General features: G+C 29.0%; 1 protein-coding gene across 1 annotated transcript; it reads left to right on the forward strand.

The window, feature by feature from the left end:
- Positions 1 to 10,910, forward strand: LOC111638568 (NADH dehydrogenase [ubiquinone] 1 beta subcomplex subunit 10-like). Its single transcript, XM_023384292.1, has 4 exons — positions 1 to 196; positions 1,791 to 1,923; positions 7,533 to 7,672; positions 10,661 to 10,910. Exons 1-4 carry the CDS (start codon positions 106 to 108, stop codon positions 10,771 to 10,773), a joined length of 477 nt encoding a protein of 158 aa, XP_023240060.1. The 5' UTR covers positions 1 to 105; the 3' UTR covers positions 10,774 to 10,910.
- Positions 10,911 to 15,542: the final 4,632 nt, after the last annotated feature.

Genomic DNA, 15,542 nt, shown 5'->3' on the forward strand with positions numbered 1-15,542 from the left:
GCATTTTTCGGTAATCTCCTTGGATAGTTCTAGCTTGGTTGTAGATTCGTGGTCGTCATTCATCATCATTATTAAAAATCTGTGAGGATTGTTTATCGATGAGAGATGAGTGATTCACGGCCTTCTAGAAGCCCATTTGATGCATTCTTCAATGGACTTATTTATATGATAGATGCACCGGTTACTTGGGCTCGAGGTGTGTATGAAATATCCAGATTTGAAGTCATGTTTTGGATTCCATGTATTAAAATAAATTTTAAAAAATTGATCCTAGTTATAGATTTAAGTAATTGCTACAAAAACATCAACATTAAGTTATAATTCACTTTCATTTTTTTGTTTTTTAACTGTTATTAAAAGCTTGCTTAAATTTATGTAAATAGCATTTACTTGTAGAATTAGCCCATTGTTATTGTTCGTTATTTTACAGTAATGTTTAATATATAGTAAAATAAACAATTAATTACTCATACTATTCTATCTCATACAGACATTTCTCCCTTATTCAATGATTGAAATAGTAATTAAAATAATTTGTGGGTAATATAAGCTATAAGATTTACCCACTGATGAAAGTTTATAACAAAATACTGCTTAAGATTGCAGATTTTGTAAAAACAATTAACTATTCTGCTGTCAAGTTTTTAATTCTGTGTTAGTAAATAAGATGTTAGGGAGACAAAAGCTATGGTAACAGAAAAGGAAAATAAAATATATGTATATAGCTGAATTAATCAATGTACAGTACATTTAACAGTGGGTGAAGTTTAAAGTGAAAAGACATGATATTTTCAATTCATTTCATAGGATTTCTTGTGTGTTTGTATATTTTGTTGCTTATATATATATATTATTATATCCTTTATTGTTTTCATTCAATTTATCTATATTTCTTCATTTAGATTAATTATACATATAATTTGAATGAAAACAATAATGGAAAATTAGGAAGCTAATGTTTATAAAAAAATTAAAACTTGAAACTGTGGAATATATTAAAATTAGTAGATAAAACTATATTTCTTAAATGCAATTGCAATATCATGTACAGTGAAACATCACTTAACGAGCACCCCTCATAACGAGTAATTTGCATAACGAGCAAAGCAAATTGTAAAAAAATTACTTGTTTAACGAGTGACGTTTTGCATAACAGAGGAGACGTCCCAGATTGTGCATATGCTACAACAGTCTGTGTTTAGCACTCATCTACTAGCATCTTAGTGTCACTTGTGATCACATATTTTTCCAAACTTATATTCAGACATATTATGTATAAACGTCAACAACCACAGCCCGTTATATAATAAACATGCCAAACGATATGCCAAATTCTTGGGCTATGTAAAGGCTATAATTAAATATTAGAAATTACTGTATTTCAATTTTTTTTTCTGCAAATCGAATTTGCATTCCAGGTTGATTCATTCTGCGCTAGAAGAAAAGATGATGATTCACACTCCTTAACAATGTATATTGTATAATTTTCTTTGAATAAATGTTATACATAAAATATTTAAGTATTTTTTTCAACATGGAATGCATTATTGTATTTTACATTAATTTATATGGGAAAAATTGTTTCGCTTTATGAGTAGCATTTTGGAACAAATTATGCTTGTTAAGTGAGATTACACTGTACATAAAAAATAAATAAAATAAAATAGAAAAAAGCCTAGTTAAATTGAAATTAAGAATATATCAATCCATGAAAAATTTAAAACTATAATTATACAATATTTCTTTTTAATATTTAAAATAAAATAATAATAATATAATTTCTGTTACAGAAAAGATAGTTGCAAACCGTCCAAAATATTATTATTATCACGAGAAGTTTCGAAGAGTACCAACTATTGATGAATGTGAAATTGGTGATGTGCTGTGCTATTATGAAGCCAATGAACAATATAAGAGAGACAAGTAAATTTAACTTAAAATTTTTAATAATTTAACTATTTACATTTGTAAGTAGAAATTATACTGCGATAATAATAATAATAAAATTAGTAGTAATTCAAACACAAATAATTATCGTATTTATCTTCAGGCACTTGGCAATACTTATCATCCCATGGTCATCCCAATCGTTTGCAAAAAGAGGAAATTGCATGATTTTGAAAGACAAATATGTCAATTTTAATATTGTTGTAAATGTATAAGAAAAATTTTAAAGTGTTTAGATTTTATAACAGCGGAAAACAAATAATTAGATTAAAGTGTGTTAAGCGCCAAGAAATTTTTGTAACAACCAGTAAACATAAGCGATGAAACCTGTAGTTTTTCAATATCTTGATAACCTGTAATTAAAAAGTTGGCTGAAGTGGGGCAATAAATGCCCGAAACGTGTGTAATAACACGTATCAACTGAATAAAACTTGATGATAAGTATTGCCAAGTGCCTGAAGATAAATACGATAATTATTTGTGTTTGAATTTGACTGAATAAAACTTGATGATGAGTATTGCCAAGTGCCTGAAGATAAATACGATAATTATTTGTGTTTGAATTACTACTAATAACTACAAGCACGGTTTCAAAAGTACCAATAATAAAATTGTTTTATTTTGTATAATTTTAAATGTCTTGAACTTAAAAATATTTTAAATTATCTTAAATTTTTAATTTATGTATGCTTCTTTTAAGATGCCATTTAATATTTAGTACATAGGTTTTTATACACATACTACTAGTATGTGTATATTTTATGTACTGTACACTACAGTACATCCAAATTTGTAAAATTTGTTGCAGCACATTACAACAATGATTATAGATTTGCATAATTAATCATAAATCAGTTACAATGCTCCAAAAACATGCTAAAATTTAAAAAAATTATTTAAGAACAACTTTAGTTAGGATTCTCCATATCCAAACAACATATTCTTAGAACTTGTTTGGATATGGAGAATCCTAACTAAAGTTGTTCTTAAATAATTTTTTTAAATTTTAGCATGTTTTTGGAGCATTGTAACTGATTTATGATTAATTATGCAAATCTACAATCATTGTTGTAATGTGCTGCATTATTTGAAAACACAGTGAAACCTCAGTTTATTGTTCCCAAATGTATTGCTCTCTTGAAAATATTGTTTAATTTCTAAGCCCTTGAACAAATCCTATTTAAACTATGGAAACTAAAACCATATCAATCTTTCTCAATTTACCATTTTTACACATTTGTTGGTTAGAACTTTTAGTCAGTTCTGAAGAATATTAATCTTGGATAGATGATTTTTTAAGAAAGTGCACCAATAAACACAAATGTTAGTATGCATCAGTAGTACTCATAGTAACAGCAATTTATATTTTTGAACATGGTGTAGCAATTAGCATTGGACTTTGTATAGATAGCTTACAACCTTGTATGTATCTTACCTGCCAGACAACAAACTGGAGAGGAAGGAGGTGGTGGTGAGAGACTGGTCTAGCTAGAAAAATATGTGTATTTGAATATTGCCAAATCTAGTGTCTTTTAATGCCTTTTGGTTACAATATTATAAATAATAAAACATACTTCACCAGCACTGGAAACATGTAATAACTTCAGACCACTGAAATCTCTTCAGTTTCCAGTAAAATATAGCAATACTCAAACATTTTTCGCCTAATTCTAGCTTAAGTTTTACAAAGTTTCTTTCGAATTGGAATGTATCAAATAGAACACAAGTGTAGTCTGGGACCACATCAGGCTCTTAGAGTCCATTGAAATATTTAAATATATAATAAACATCTTAAATATTTAAAGCCAGCCATAACTCCAATTGTATCAACACTAGGGATGAGATACAGCTATCCAAAGTATGGCACGCATAGTACAAAATATCATTATAACCTGGGTGAAGTAGTATGGCTCAGCTCATGTTTTATAATGTCCTGTTCAAATTTGAATTTGATATATGCATTCTATTCAAAGCATTTCAATTCAAAACAAACTCTAAACCTAGAGCTAGAATCAGGTGGATTCTGAAAACATTTGAGAATTGTTACATTTTACATGTTTTGCTGGGAGATGAAGAGGTTTAGTGGTCTGAACAATATTATAAAGCTTACAATTGCTGAAATATAGATTTAGCAACTTTCTAGACTCCCTTTAGTGACAAAAATAAAAAAAATTACTATTCTTGAAATAGAAATTTTGCTACTCTTGTTTAGATAACTTTGTGATTTTTTCATAAACTGGACTTGGCAGTACTGCCTATAAGTATACCAGACGAAACCTTTATAATCCAGTAAATAATTTTAATGTATAATTGACAAACATTTTCAGTCTTACACGAAACCTGCTTTAGAATGTTATTGATCTGAAGCAAATCTTTGTAGGATCAAAAAAATTTGTCAATAATAAATTAAAATTATTTACTGGATTATAAAGGTTTTGTTTGGTATACTTAGTCATTGATTTAGTCTTTGAGAAGAAGGCAATTTCATTTACTGTCTGTAAGAGTGAATCATTCATTTACTGTCTGTAAGAGTGAACCATTTGAGTACATATCAAGCAAGCAGTTCAACATGTGTTCAGTCTTTTATAGTACTTGGTATTATTGTTAGTGTTATCTTTTAATCTAATTTTCTCCCATATAGTGTTATCTTATTCATTTTGAAAAGGATATCACTGCAAATGAAAAAAATTCAAGTCATACATCCCAGAAATTGATAAATTGTGATTTTATATACATGTATAATCACAATTAGATTGATTTCATTCTGTACAATTGGATATCAATAAGGAACAAATCAGTAAAATTACTTGTTCAATTATTTATAGTACTAAAGATGGAAAAATGAGGAGGATCATTTTGTACAATACACTCATAGATTCAGATTTGTTGAATTTGACTAACAAGATCTTAATTTAATTATTAAGTGTAATATAGTTAACTTCATATAAGAATGAAAGATGGGAAAATTGATTTGAATCATCCTTGGAGAATCATCAAGATTAGATATGAACCTGGATTCTCTAAGAACATCTTCTGAGATTGAAATAAATCTTGATAATACATTGTAGTTGAATGAACTATCATATATGTATGTGAAAAATTTCTGAATCAATATTATCTCTATGTTATTTATTATGATAGATTTGTTGTATTTTATGAAGATTTTTATTTTTACCATTGAACTTTTGCTGAAAGTTTTCTGGATCTGATTCACAGTAGGATTACTCAGCATAAATGAAAGATGGAGAAGAAGAACAACAATTGGGAATGGATCAGATCATTTCCTTTTCTCTTTATTCTTCAATAATATCAAGTCATAACATTGTGACCAAAGAAATAAATGAGAAATTAGAAATTTTGTGATTTTTCATAAGTTTGTTTGATCATGATGATGATCTCTATTCTTCCTATCCTTCACCATACTGATCATAAATTTTCACCAATTAAAATCAGTTTACAAATTATTTATGATAAATCAAAAAATTATTTTTTTTAAAAATAATTTTATTAAATAAAATAATTTGTGTAAACATTTTAGAATTGAACTTGGCATTTTGGATTTAACTTAGCCTTGGATCTCAAAACAATTTCATTAAGTATTGAAACATTGAATCTTCTCAAATCTTATTTACGGTCTTATTATATTTTATTAAATTAAGCTTTCTATCAATAAATTAGAACTTAATTTTTTCTTTTTTTTTCTTTTTTTGAGACAGAACAAAAAAATGTTTTATATCCATAATAATTAAATGATTATTAATATTAATACAGTACATTAATATTAATACTCTTCTACTTAATCACATTTTATCATCATTGGTAATACATAGTATAATTAGCTTAAAGCAGTTTCAAGATGAAATAAATTTTTAAACAGATATATTTTTTTATTAATAAACTTTTGAAATATAGTAAGTAAAGGGACCCACATATATTGAACATGGTCTATTTTATTTTATAGAAAAATGCATATTTAAAATTATATTTTTATTGAGTTAACAGTTTATAAGAAACAATTATTACAGTAAAATTTAACCAAAGTTTTAAGCTGCTGCAGCTATCTTTACATACTGTATCTTGTTTATTGCTAATTTGGTAATTATCAGGAATGAGCCCTATTGCATTCTGATTGATGACTTTGTCAAATTTAATGTGCATATTTCTTTTATTTCAATTTTCACAAGTCATTCACATATTTGAAGAAATATAAAATATATTCTTGATAGATTTTATCATTTTTTTCATTGAAATACATTTATTTATGTAAACTTTATTATATATTTTGACACAAAATGAAGCTCTTCATTATATGTTTGCTAATGGAAAATTTTGGAGTCATTTATTAAATGAGCAATAATTGATTGAGATTTTCAAATAGATAAGAAAAGGGATTGCCTTATCACTAATGGTTAACTGGTTTACCTGTAATCAGATAAAAAAAAAAAAGGATTGATAAATATACCAGTAATTTGATATTTATTACTGGTAAATTTGGTAAAAAATAATAGGTACACACAATAATTTTTTAAAGCCAAATATTTCTTTATATACACTTTACGTATATTTATGTTTTTATATATTAAAGACAGAAGCATCAAACATATTTATTTAAACTGTAAAAGTAGCTTATGTCATTTATCTTTTAAATTATTACTTTTCTTTACAAATTTTAACATATCATATTACAGCACTATGCTGGACAGTCTGGCAATTTGTTTCTTAACCCGTAAAGCCTACAGCACAACAGCAATTTTAGTTAAAAAAATTGAGCACATTTATTTGAATGTGAGTGCTCATACTGGGCACATTTTATTCATGGAGAATAGAAAATTATAGCATGCTCTTTCTTCACGCAACAAAACTTTTGCTTTTCAAAATAGAAAAAAAAGGGCATTCAATTGGTCATAGAGCAATAAAGAGTGTTTAGTTTCCAACTTATCATTAAGTTAGCAATTAAACAATCATTAATGTGCTAATTGCTACATTTTTTTCAGTCAAAATTTAAAAATAACTGATAACATTTTAAAAATTTATCATTTTACTGGTAATAAAAAGTTGGTAAATTTGCAATTCCTAATAGGAAAAATTTCATGCAAAATTGCATAGTAGAGATAAATTAGGTGTTATCCTTAGGTTTTTGCATTTAAATATTAAAGAACAATTTTTAGTTTTTCTTTAGAGTTTTTTTAAATATGAAATCTCAGTAAAAAGAATACAAATATATATTTTTTTAGCCCAATAATAATTGTGTTTTCTTGATATTTCATTTTTTGATGATGCAAACTGTCAGATTGTTACAGTATTATTAATTACATACATGAAATAGGAAAGATTGAGAGCTGACAAATACTGTGTAATTGCAAAAATAATGCTAAATATATTTAGAGAGAAAAGAAAACTGAAAAAAGTGTTGAAAATATTTATCATCACTAGAAAACATTGATTATTTGAGTACTTTGCACACCCAAATATAATCATATTCATTATTAATAAAATTTAAATAATATGAAAATTTGAATTATATTGAAAACTACTTATTCTTGATTTAATTTTAATAAAAGCTGTTTTTTTCTAATATATTTTAGAGCTGTGGATACAGAAATTTTAAATCTTTTACGTTTGAGAAGAGATGATTGTGTTTTTTATGAATCACCTGATCATAAAGAAAACTGCAAAAAAGTACTTGCTGATTATGAAGAAGCAGCTCTCAATTGGTTCATAAAATGTAAGTATATTAAAAATAAATATATTATATTTGTATTTTCATTTATATTCTTATCATAATTTGTTGTCATACATGTAATAAACATTTCACAATAAATAATTGTAAAAATTTGAACCATTTCATTTCATATTTTTGTTGCACCTATGATTCAGACCGATTGAAATGAGCATGGAATTTTTCATTACTTATTCTGTGACGAAACTGAATTTTAGTCTTTTAAATTGAAATACCTAAATAAGGGGGCAGCGAAATTTTCCTCCACCCTGGGTGGCTGACACCCATGCTATGCCACTGGGACAGATACAAAAAAATTAGATTGAAATTTATATAAATTAAAACCATTATAAAAAGACAGACAAACCATAATTATTTACTAGAAGACAGTAGGGTATGTGCACAAAATAGAATAGCCCATACGATGTTTTTGTGAATAGTCAAGGTCATTATCCAAATGCCAAATCAGTGCCAATGTTTGCAACAATTGCAAGGCAGTGCTGCCAGATGCAAGAAAATAAAATTTGTTCATTCGAAAAATTACAAATAGGACATAATTCCATATACGCTATACAGTATTATTATTCAGATGATGATTGCTGATCTAAACTAAATTCATAGGCTGTTGATAGTTTGGGGGTCGTCTTATAGGACAGATGCTCTATGTGGCAGTAAAAAATCACAATGTGCATGCTCTCATATAAACATGTAGGGCAAGAGAGCATTTTGTTGCCAAACTGTTGCAGGCCACCAGAACATTTTGTCTCCATCATAGCTTATTGCTGCAGTGTGCACACACTCATATATTGCAATGGAATTCATATGAGCAACAAAATGTTGCCAAAACAAAATATTGAAGTGTATCTAGAGCCTAAGATTATTTGAAAAACCATTTGAAAAACCTATTTAGGTTTTTCAAATAGCTTTTGTATAATTATGTTGGAAATAATTTTGTAAGTAAAATCCATTTATTGATATGTAGATTTTATAAAGTTTTAAGCCTAAATTAAAAAAACATTTAATATTAGGAAAAGTTAAATTAAAATGGACTAGTGTCTGCCACATCATACACATTTATTTACGAGTTAAAATATACCAAAACTGTTAAGATATTTATCCCATCTTTTATAAATCCCACATATTATAAGAAAATGTTTTACAGCTGTTATGCAACTTTGTTTAATATGAAACATTTTTCTTTGCCTTTTTTTGAGATGACTGAAAATGAAGTCTCAGGATGATAAATCATAGTTGTAGAGCCAAGCATTTTCCACTTAAATCTTCTTGAATGTATCTCTATTGGATTTTGTGACATGAGATTATGTGTTGTGGATTTTGCATCATCGTTATACCAGAGAATGTCACAGTGGATGCATTTATGTAGTCTAACCAGTGTATTACAGAGGAGGTAATCACCACAGATTACACAATATTGCATGAATATCTGGGATATTAAAAATTTATATACAATTTATATACATTGGATTCTAAAATGCCAGAATGTCTAACAAAAACATGGACATACTCAAGAAGTTTAAGTGAAAATACTTACAGGGTTCCTACGCACCTGGAAAGTCAGGGAAAATCAGGGAAAGTCAGGGAATTCAAAACAAAAATTTGAGTAGGAACCCTGTACTTAGTATTGACCATATAGTTTTGATTTTTTATAATGCAATTTTCACATTTTTGGTCCTTTTAAAAAAGACACTCAAATGAAGATATTTTGAATTGGCTGGAACTGTAAGAAAGCTGTTGAACATTTTCTTTTGTCACATTCAATCTTTTATGGGCAGGGAAATTCTAACCTGGTTAAAAGGTGGGATAAATGTCTTAATTGTGTTGATATATTTTAACTTACAAATAAGTATCTGTGCAATGTGACAAATCTTGGACCATTTTCATTTGATTTTCCCTAATAATAAAAATTATTCATAATTACAAGTAAAATGTAGTATCTGAGCAAAATATAAATCAGGATGAGCAATTATTTATTGTGACATCATCACAATGTCAATCTGCAATTTTTTATTTATTTAATTTAAAATATATGCTCTTCACCTCAAATTATTACTGGCTTGCCCCAGTACATCATACTTTTCCTTTAACAATAGAGTCATGTCAGTCATCTATCTAACACCTTTCAGCAGAAAATTTTTGAATTGAAACAACATGACTTCCAGTTTATATCAGAAGTTTGTATATAGTTAACCAGGGCTCTGCTGTCCCTAAGGTTTCTATATATGAATCAGATATAGACCTAACTCCATTCTCAAGATTAATAAAATACAGACAGGCAGATGGATAAACAACAGTGGGAATTTATAGGTCTACAATTTTTTCAAATTGCAGCCCAATAAAAATACAGTAGAGCATCGATTATCTGACTCAATTGGGTACTCGGGTTGGTCGGATAACTGAATAAATCGGATAACCGAAAATAATGAAAAAAATACATTATTAGTATAGTATATTAGTATATCATTAACCTACTTCGCATTGAATTTTCATCGATGTTAAGCCTAACAAATTTTTTTTAAAATAACAATCATCACTATTGTATCATTAAAATTATTTTAAAATTATTTTATTGCTCACAAAACAAACAACCACTCATAATTAGAAAATTAAGTCTCGTTTAAATACTGGCCTCCCTTCAATGGTCGAGCTGTTGATGCTAGCTAAAACACGCAAAAATTTAACAAAAATAATATTAAAGTAGCCAAGACATAGCCAAAAATTGTAGCGCCACATCACTAGCAGACATTTGAAATTTGCCGACTAGAACGGTCGGTTAACTGATGTGACGGTTAATTGGGGGTCGGATAATCGATGCTCTACTGTATTTAATTATTCAGAAAAATTCTAAGTATTTATTCTTTAAATAGGAAAAATAGAAATTTTTTATAAAATAAAAGTTTCTTTCTGTTCTTTTTGTTTTTACTAAATTCTGACTGATAAATATAAACAAAAAACTTATTTTATTATAATTTGTAGATGGTGATTTAAGTGGATATGCAACAGTTAGAGATTGTTATATGAAACAAAAACATCGCTTGATATGGGAACGTCGTCAACAAGAGAAATTAGAATCAAATAAAATTGAATAATGTTCTTATTAATTCTGTTGTTAATCCTTTAAGATTTAGTTTTATAGGATTTCTTTTGTTAAAAAGTTTTTATCATCATTAGATGACAAAAGATTTGTAATAATAATAGTAGTAAAACAAATTTGTATGTAATAAAAAAAATTGTAATTTAGAAAATTTCTGCCATTACAGTGTACAGTTATTTAAATTAATATAATAATTTATATAATTATTAGATACTTTTTTTTGGTACTCTGAAAAGCAATATTCAATATTTTAAATGTTGCTTTTCAGAATATATTTCATAAAATGCTGTACATATTTTTGGAATTACAATATAATTTACTAAAGTCAAATTAGACATTACAGAATATTGCTTTATAATTCAGCCAAGTTTTTTTGAACTATTGTTCTAGAGTTGTAGATGATAAAAATAAACTAAAAGTAAAGGTGATAAAAAATTGTAAAGCTTAGTTAAACTGTTCAAGTAGGAAATCCTTTCTTTTACATATTACAAAATAAACAATTTCATTAAACACTTTAGTGTGAGAAAATTCATATAAACTCAAAACTATAACTGACTTTACCTAATTGATACTTTGAAGAAAAATGTAATTTCTTTCTTAGAAACAGTGGTGTAACTATTTTTAGTCCTTAAGCAGTATGCAGGCATTGTACTATTCAAGAAACCATATTTTTATAGAATTGAGTTTTCTCTTATTTTTTGTGTGTACAGTATTTTATTATTTATACTTATAAAGATAGAAAGATTTGATTTTACTTATGGGCCTACTAAAATACACAGTTTTACTGAATCAATTAGTGATCTAAATCCTATACTGTTCCTTATAGATTTTCAAAGACAAAATCTTGCCCCACTACAGTTTTAGTTTCAAAATTAGTAAAAAAAAATAAAGAACACAACATTCTTTTACTGTATTTTCAAAGAGAACCTTTTCCATGTATTTATTTCTTTTGTCTAATTAAATATGATTGAAAATAGCCAGTTTATGATTCACAACATGCTCTTTTTAGTGCAGCAAAATAATACAAAGTTCATTGTATTATTGATGATCCCCACACCTTTGCCTCGACTTTTGCCCTGATACATCCAAGGTGAAAATTGAATATTCTGTCGATTGGAATTTGTTTGACTATGTGATGTACTAATCAATTCTAAATTGTACTGTAGATATGCATGCCAGATTATTATCTGTATGGATGTTAGTTTGTGTAGCAAGATTTTGTTCACCCTCTTTGAAGCTTAATAAATTCACACAGTTAATGTTTTTTTTTTTTTTTTTCGAAAATTTTTGAAACTTTGCAGAGCAGTTTGTGTATTAAAGGGATTGATGTTATTAAATTTTGGTGATTAAAGGTCGAGGGGGTGGGGAGATAAATGGTGTCGTGTGTATCTCCTGTAGGGCAGACTTAATGACGATTTTACTCTTTTTTTTTTTTCTTTCTTTACTTTTTCTGCCCTGTGGGCACTAAGAGAGCCTCTTATAGCAGGTCCATTATGGGTTCGGCCAGGCTCACAATGGGACGGCCGGGTGGTGAGGGACGGGGCCCGACATATCCGAATGGACCACCCCCTGAAAAATTCCTGGGGATTCCTTGACCTATCCAGATACGATCCCGGGTCCCCTAGAGCGGTAGGCTGCCATCTTGACCACTCGGCCATCTGGCCTCGATTTTACTTGTTATTATCATTACATTTTTTTTTTTTTATAAAACCCATCCCTACCCTCAAAATTAAGTTTTTTGTCATTTTATAATATTTAAAAATATAAAAAGTTCTTTTTAATAAAATATCATAACAGATGGCGCTACCCCAAATGTTACCAGGTAAGCTAAGCAACTCGTTGCTGGATTTTAAAAAAGAAAGACCATAATTTTAATAAATCTATATATAAAAGATGTATATTTAATGTATAGTCTTCAGTGAATGTGAGTATATTTATACTCACATTCACTGAAGCGTCGATTATCCGAATCAATTGGGGATTAGGGTTGTTCGGGGAAAAATCGATATTTCGGATAACCGATTATGTACAGTACGAAAAAATATTAACCTATCCCATGTTGAAATTTTTCTCCGTTGCGTGTCGCTTCGCGTTGAATTTTCATCGATGTTAAGCCTAACGTAAACTTCTTAAAATAATAATCGTGACTATTGTATCGTTAAAAATTATTTTTTCATTTTGTGCAAACAAAATAAATATATTGAAAAATATAAAAACAATAAAAAATTATACTTCAGAAGTTAATTTAGTATCAAAAACGTAAATATTTCAGTAGCCCAAGACATAGCCAAAGATTGCAGCGCTACAGCACTGGAGAAAATTTAATTTTGCCAATTGGACTTCTTTCAGATAATTGACGCTCTACTGTAGTATACTATAATTATAGTCTTTCTTTTTTAAAATCGTAATGTAGTATTATAATCGTAATCGTAAAAAAACATGTAACCCGAAAAGCATCTACAATTATGGTCGGATGGCAGCCTACCGCTCTGGGGGACCAGGGATCGAATCTGGACCGGTCGAAAAGTCCCCAGTAATTTTTCGGGGGTGATCCGATCGGGATCGGATATGTCGACCACGTCCTTCACCACCCAGTCGTACATTGTGGGCGTGGCGAATCTTAACAGGCCTTCTTATTGCCCACGGGGCGGAAAGAGCAAAAAAGAAAGAAAAAAAACATCTAGTTTAAACTTGAAAAGAACAGAACTATCCGAATTGCAAATTTAATATAACAGCCGATAAAGTCTCGTTTTCCAAATCAAAACATTCCCAACAAATTTAATAAGTCCCTAGACTAGAAGCCAATATGTAAACTTGATAACCATTAAATTTCAAAAGTAGGATAAGAAGCTCATGCCACTAAAATTACTTTTGGGCGTTTCCATTCTTCCGCATTATAAAGTGCGTTAAATTTCAATTTAGAATGTTTTGTCCTCCTCTGACACTAATTAGTGTGTGGTGTCTAAATTGAAGAATTTCAAACTATAAGAATTATATATAGTAATAAGATCTGCACACAGAGTTTCACTTTGAGAGTAAAAGTCACTTGATTTATTGGTGATTTACTTTTTGTCCTTATGTTACAATATGAATCTACGACACCAAGTTTCTGGCTCTGTGGAGAACTTATCACACACTATTGGCGTTGTAGGAGCAATCACATCGAAGTGAGTAGACACAGGTTCATTATGACGATGGTATGCATTTCGTACAGGCTGTCTGTCCCTCTTCAGTTGTATTTATTACAATTTGGTAGGTTTACAAGCATCTATAAAAATACAAGCGGTTTTTTGTTACAAACATTTGGGTTTATGATTAAAATAGTTCAAAATTACGTTCTTTTTAAATACATATTTAAAAGGTAATATTCTATTTTGTTGCTAATGAGTGCATGACTTCATTTTCGGAATTTTTCAAAGACATTATGTTACGTTTTCAGTACAAATAACAACCAGAGATTGTTATTACTAAATCAAGTGAACAAATAACAACCAAAATGTATGATTCTTCGTTTGCAACGCAGAATCATACATTTAGTATATTCTGTGCAAAATCTCAAATATATCAAAAGGTTCTCTAATACAAGGTGTCCCAAAAGTCTTATTGAAAATAAAAATCAATATTAAAATAATATATTAGTTTAATAAAATAAAATAAAAAATTGTAATAAAGTACAGTCCCTGGGAATTTATTTCTTATAGATAATATCGTCTAAATGTGTTCCGTTATTTCGCTGGCATACTTTTACACGGGAAGCAAAATTTCTGAGAACTGCTCGGAACAGTTTGCCCACCAAGTTGATGGCTTTATTTCTTAATCCAACTGTATCTTATAGAGGTGGAGACACAAGTCTTTACGCATTATGCGATGTAGGGAACTTTTAGGAAGATTTAAGACACTTACCCTTTTGTGAACAGAAAGAGCGTGAATCGCTCTAACTGACTGGCGTACGTTCTCCACATTTTCCTCGCTTATTGATGACCTTGGTCGCTCCATCCGAGGTTTGCTCATCGTCGAATCAGTCTCTTCAAATTTCTGTATCCATGTTTTGATGAGTTGAGTACTTGGTGCTTCATTTATGTGACACAATCGATAAAGATTACAAAATTTTCGCCGCGCTATAATGCAGAATTATTGTTTTTGTAAAACTCGCGCACGCAGCATGCACGCTCCGCTCCTGTGAAACGCTCCATAGCGACTAAATTCACAAGATCGTGGCTAGCGATCGGCATAACTTCCGCGCCTCTACTGTCGGTTGCGTTCACACAGTGGGCAAAACAAATTGAAAAAGACTTTTGGGACACCCTGTATTTATAGAGAAGATGTATACACCAGTATTTATCCACATACAAGTATCAAATCGATGTTTAACTATGTTATGAAGCGTGAAATGCCATAATGTTGCAAAGCCAAAAAACAAACTGTTCAGAAGAGATAAAAAAAAACTTTTTCTAGTAAATGAATTCTTTCAAGTCCTCATTTCAATTTTTACAATAAAATGATAAAAAATCTATGTTACGAATTCTCTGGAATAACAAAATAAGCCGTAACGTTTTAAGCGCCAAAAGTCACGTGACTAGTGTTGCCACCAGGCCTGTATTTAAATTCATGGTCCGGAATAATTATTAATTTGTCCGGTTTTCATAGAAATTGTGAATTGATGATAAAACAAAATTAATTTATAAAAATATTTGCGAGTATTTTATTTTAACGGTTAAAGACTAACTTCACACCCTCACCGAAACTTATCCCCAGGCTAACAGA

The sequence above is a fragment of the Centruroides sculpturatus genome, unplaced genomic scaffold (assembly GCF_000671375.1).
Source record: "Centruroides sculpturatus isolate CEXI.00-Female unplaced genomic scaffold, Cexi_2.0 scaffold1205, whole genome shotgun sequence".
Lineage (NCBI taxonomy): Eukaryota > Metazoa > Arthropoda > Arachnida > Scorpiones > Buthidae > Centruroides > Centruroides sculpturatus.

Bases quoted from the DNA above. Each gene is read 5' to 3' on its own strand.
- LOC111638568 (XM_023384292.1), top strand. From the start codon at position 106: ATGAGTGATTCACGGCCTTCTAGAAGCCCATTTGATGCATTCTTCAAT. The intron at 197-1,790 runs GTGTGTATGAAA...TTTCTGTTACAG, and splicing joins ACCGGTTACTTGGGCTCGAG to AAAAGATAGTTGCAAACCGT. The intron at 1,924-7,532 runs GTAAATTTAACT...AATATATTTTAG, and splicing joins GAACAATATAAGAGAGACAA to AGCTGTGGATACAGAAATTT.